The sequence below is a fragment of the Populus euphratica genome, unplaced genomic scaffold (genome assembly GCF_000495115.2).
Source record: "Populus euphratica unplaced genomic scaffold, PopEup_1.0 scaffold32.1, whole genome shotgun sequence".
NCBI classification, from domain to species: Eukaryota; Viridiplantae; Streptophyta; class Magnoliopsida; order Malpighiales; family Salicaceae; genus Populus; species Populus euphratica.
In genome coordinates, this window is record NW_011499861.1 from 2164469 (window position 1) to 2170030 (window position 5562).

The 5562-nt window shown below is 37.2% G+C and overlaps 1 protein-coding gene across 1 annotated transcript; it reads right to left on the reverse strand.

Annotated features, from left to right (window-relative positions):
- Positions 1-603: 603 nt before the first annotated feature.
- LOC105124915 (COP9 signalosome complex subunit 1-like) lies at positions 604-5065 on the reverse strand. The gene is made up of 6 exons (XM_011025113.1): positions 4609-5065; positions 3842-4162; positions 3056-3172; positions 2865-2950; positions 1825-2059; positions 604-1349 (listed from the first exon to the last, which is right to left on the reverse strand). The coding sequence occupies exons 1-6, from the start codon at positions 4987-4989 to the stop codon at positions 1179-1181; spliced, it is 1311 nt and encodes a 436-aa protein (XP_011023415.1). The 5' UTR covers positions 4990-5065; the 3' UTR covers positions 604-1178.
- Positions 5066-5562: the final 497 nt, after the last annotated feature.

The following is a 5562-nucleotide window of genomic DNA, read 5'->3' on the forward strand; positions in this document are numbered from 1 at the left end:
GTTCCATGTTGATGGGACAGTGTAGACTGTAGACCATATCTAAAAGGGTGAAAGGAGGGTGATAACCTGATATTTATGAGTCAGAATATCAGGCCTAGATGACATGGATTTAGCTTGCTTTCTTGAGTTCAGCTGAGTACTAAATCTAAGTAGATATCCATGTTACAAGTTGCTAGATTCAATATCCTAGAGTTTAACTAGACGCTGAAAGCCTAAAAAAATATATATCTAACTAGCCACATATGAGATCTTCTAACAGGCGACATATGAGGTGTTGTGTGTAATTGAGCTTAAGAAACACCAGGCAATCAACCTTGCTATTGTTTTCGGCCAGGTCCAGTAATCTTAACAGCGTACACCACATTATAAAAAAATTAGCAATACAGTGTTCGTACACACCGAGCATGTCTCTGGCATGGAAGGTCTTCCCATTAGACCGAGTTTCCATGGAGATGATCCCAGTCATCTCCTACCACGTAGGTGGCTGCCTAGTAGTATGAGAACAGGAGGGAAAATCAGTGAACACTGCTGTTGTGGTGATAATTGAATTTACTTTCTGCGATTGAAAATTTTCTATAACTGTTGTGGTGACAAATTGGATCATTATCTGCGGAAAGATCTCTACTGAACGAGGAAAAAACCAGTACAAACTCATTCAAGTTACAGCTACAGTGTACAGCTCTTCCCATGGCCAAGCATGCTGCTGCAGCAATTCACTTGCACAAATATCACATCACCCAACTCCTGACCTTCAAGGGCCTTGAATCCTTGCCCGCTGTTCAATTGCGCTCACATTAGTTTATCATGCATCCACTCATGACGATACAGACACTCAAATTTGATTCCCCACATTCAATTCATATTTCCATACGTAGTCGTGTGATAGTGTAAAACAAGAAACAGCGGCAAAGAGGCTAAAAAAGGAGTGCGACAAAAAATTAGTAACCGCGACTTCTTGAATAAATCCAAGTATATACAAAAAACATCAGCCAGAAATTGGCAAGGTGAATTAGAATCTTGCGCTCCTCCAAAATGCTCCTCCATGGAAACCAATTTTGTTTGAAGATTTAAAACCCCAATTCACCGCAGTAGGAGACCCAAGTTGGGGACTTCCCAGAAACAAATAGAGACAACGTGTTGGCCACGTCTCTCATTGTCCTAGTTGACTGGAAATTCATTTAAGGTTTCCTAGATGCCTTGTATTCAAGTTTGATAAGATTTGCCCTCAGCAACATAGCCCGAACATCCCTATCAAACTCACTGCCTGTCTGCAGTACCCGCTGGAAAGTGGCATTCCTTTGATCTGCATGCCGTGCATATAGAATTTTGTTGTGTGAGTCAATTCGTGCCTGCAGATGCATGATGTTTTTATCAGTAAGATATTGAAATAAAATGAGCAATGGTATGAAAGGTTTGGCAGTGAGACCAGAAAACAATCACTGAACATGCCCAATAATACTGAAAAATGATCAGGTCAAAACCACCATCATAAGGGTCCATCATTTCCTACGACTAGAAATTTCATTCTTTTTTTTTTTTTGGAATAAAAAAGAAGGGTTCAGGCTATTTAGTGCTTGTTTAGGAGTGTAACAAAGGTTGTGTTTCGAGATGATTTTTGCTTATAAATGCATCAAAATAACATTTTTTTTAAAAATTTATTTTTGGCATCATTAGTGCATCAAAACGATCCAAAAACATTAAAAGAATAATTTTAAGCAAAAAAAATTCAAATTTTGGGCAATCGATGTTTTAGCTGCAATGCCAAACATGCCCGTAAGCTGGACAATATAAGGGAGAAATAGCAATGCAAATTTCAAGGCAAACCTGTATTTGATTGTCAGTAATCAAAGCTTCAAGTTCTTTCTCCAAGCTCGCAACAGTTGTTTTGAAAGCATTAGCCATCATGTGCAGATCAACAGACACAAATGGGTGTGTATACTGAATGAGAGCTTTGTTGCGGATTTGATCATACAGTGTCTGGACATGGTCATGCAAATGGATGTCGAGCATCAGGTTTGCTTTAAGATTTCCCAGGTAATCCAGACATGAAGCATAATGGCTGCAACAGAAAACAGAGTAAAGGAGAAAATTTTGTTTATATAACACGCCTCAAGCCCAGCATCAAAGATTTAACTGCTGGAAAGCATATGAGAAAAGACAATGAAAAAGAAAATAGAGCACTGAACTAAACTCCAGGATATCAATTAGAGTTGAACAGTGATAAATTTAAAAATATGAATGTAAGCTCAGCTGATGGAAAAAGACACTAAAATAAGAAGGCAACTGATGTCTCAGGGTACCAATTGGTGTTAAATATCAAAATGTTGACATTATAATGCAAACTCTCCAAGCAGCCTTATAAGAAGGCAACTGATGTCTCAGGCTACCAATTGGTGTTCAATATCAAAATGTTGACATTATAATGCAAACTCTCCAAGCAGCCTTGTACGATTCGATAATTTGACACAAGCAAGATGAAATGAGAAGGAACCAAGTTTTCCTTCTTTTCCAGTTTTTTCCTGCTTTAAGTAGAAAAAAGACTACAGGAAAACAGAGCTTAACCCAAAAAGATTTCTTTTGGAACTTGGAAAGGTTGATCCCAGAGATTATAGATCTATTAATTGAGACAAACTATTGGAAAAAATGACCAAGTATTGAAAATCTTCCCAGTGTTAAAGAACTCATTTGCTCAAAATCAAAATCCAGGACTTTGATTCAAGAAAAATAACAGATCCTACCAACACATGATTTCTTGAATTTTACAATATAGAGCAGAATGGCTAATTTCTATCTTGCAAGAATATATCATCATGAAGTCAGAATTAAAAATGCAAATCAAATAGTGTACTATCATAATGAATTACCTTGAGTAGAAATCATGAATAAGCTCTCTCACTTCAGGTACCAACTCCAAGAAATTACGAAAGTTGATGCTGTCTATGACTTTGTTCTACCAAAAAAAAGCATTGATTAGAAACTATCTCTGAAGTACAGTATCGGCCAGAGAATAACAAGTTAACTGGGAGAAGTTGAGAAGAAGGAGAAGAAGATACACCTTCAGCTCCATCCGGTCAAAACTTGCAAGTGCACAAAGTCCTCCATATGTTGCAACATCTTGAGGAGCAATAACTTCATTGTATGAATTTCCCAATTCAGGACCCACTTCCAGGAACTGCACCCATAGAAAGATATCATGCACAAAGTACGATCACAATTACAATAAAGATGCGAGTTACCTCTAAATGCCCAGAATATAGCCCATCCAAGTTAAACAATATCGAAAATGAGCGCAAAAAAAGGATACTTGATTCATCAAAATGGCTGAGCAGCTGAATTTCAGTAAAATAACAAGCACCCTTCAACTTCAAGTTTTCAACAGTTAAACGAAACATTGACCAATGCCTACTTAGGATGCAAAGAAGATACAGTATCTCTATAAGCAATAAATGACAATATTCCATCAATAAACAGGAAAAAAGATTCTTAAATAGCTGAAAGTATAATCATAAACTTGATAATTCCAAAAGATACTTTTAAGATGAAAATCTGGCACTGTGAGTTCTTTACAGCCAGAAAGATCACAGGAAATACAACTCACACAAAGCAACCAAAGGTACCTGAACACAACCAGTAAGTGACTTAGATAATTTTGACACACACAGAGAGAGAAAGCAAATATCAGCTGTGTAGTCCAATTCTCACTTATCTTAACTGCATCCTATGTAATTATAATGCTAAACATGCAGAATTACCAATAATGCACGAGTTAAAAGGAAAGGAGAAAAAATGGAGAGACCATATTGATACTAAACAGAATAAATTGGAAGTTCACAACACAAACCTTTCGAGCAGCGAGTTTGTATTTTTTAGCATCCAAATTAGCCAATCCCGCAGCACAACGTAGTTTTGAGACTGTATTAGGGTCAAGGGCATCCGCTGTTTGTTCTGCTTTGTTGATATAGCTCGTGACATGAGTAAATTGACCCATCTCAATGCTTACAAGAATTGCACTCATACACATATGAATAACGTGCTTTGATGTAGTGCAATAATCACGAGTACGAACATAACTTTTAAAGGCTTCCGCAAGGGAACCGTGAGCGTAATAGTAATCTCCAAAATCATTATATCCCATTCTTATGCTTTCTTTTATCAAATTTGTCTGCACAACACAATAAATAGAAAAGAAAAGAAAAGTAAATCACACCAGCAAAGACAGTCATCATAAAAATGAACAAAGGGGAGAAATTTACTTAATCCTACACCAAGTCTCAACTGTCATAATCAGAAGGATAATCATAAAAATGTGGCAGAGATACAACTACATAATCTCCTTTTATAGCAGATACATGTCCACCATGCCACAGTAAGCCAAAACAAACATCGCTCTATCTTAAAAAAAAGAAAAAAAGAAGCAACCAGCATTAAATTAACAAAATAATCATCACTAAAACAAACCCACAACAAAAACCATAACCAATGTTTAATACTTGCATTACAGCGTAAATGTAGACATACTATGAATTCCGAAAATCACCAAAAGAATAATAATCACTGAAAGAGGCTCATAATTTTTTTTTAAAGAAAAAACAAATCAGTGCTTTTTACCCTGTAAGCATTAAGTTCATTCTCAAGCTTCTCTTTCCTCTGATCGGCTCTTCTATCCACCATCTCACACCAAGCACTATCCATCCCATAATTATCCCCCAACCTCCCATCAATCTTATGCACTACATCTCTAAACAATTGCGTGTTCTCTCCTTTCTTGATCTCTTCGTAAGCCATTCGAAGCGCTTCCATCTGCATCACCGTATTGTTATTCTGACCACACTGGTCCGCGATAAACAGTAACCGCGTGATTTTCGTTCTTCCTGTGTACAGTCCAGCATATGCTTCGATGTCAAGTTGTTCGCTGCTTATGATTGGTCTGTTTCGGCTGTTTGAGCTGTCGGCTTCGCCGTTGGCGTAGATCTCGTCGTCCGGTTCCATTGAATAAGAATTTTGTGGGTTAGGGTTTTTTTGGGTTGCTGAATGACTACTGCTTGGTTTATCTTCCTGGACGGTGGCTTTTATATGGACGCTTGCCTAGACTAAAGTCACCTAAAGTCGGCGTCGTTTCTCTTTAGTCCATAGTAAAAGTCGAAACCTAAATAATGTAAGGAAAGCCAAAAAAAAAAAGAGAAAAAACTTGAAAATATTAATAATTGCTGAGGTGAGATGATTTGACATGGTTTGTGCATCAGAATTTTTTTAAAGAAACAACCTTGCCGTGAGGATCGATTAAAAAAAAAGACTTCCTTTTCCGAGGAAATGCTGCACAGGTAATTCAATTGTTTCTCGGGAAATTACACAAAGCACCAAGCATCTCATCCAATTGACCCTGTCTCAGCTAGTGGGCTTTAAGTTCATTGATACTGTTGTATGAAAAAACAACTCAAATCTATATATCTAATTGTTTTTTCATGTAACAGGATCTATGAACTTAAAGCCCATTTGCTTAGGTTAGCACAGGGTCCATTGGAATACACACACACACAGACATGTTATGATTATCTTGCTCTT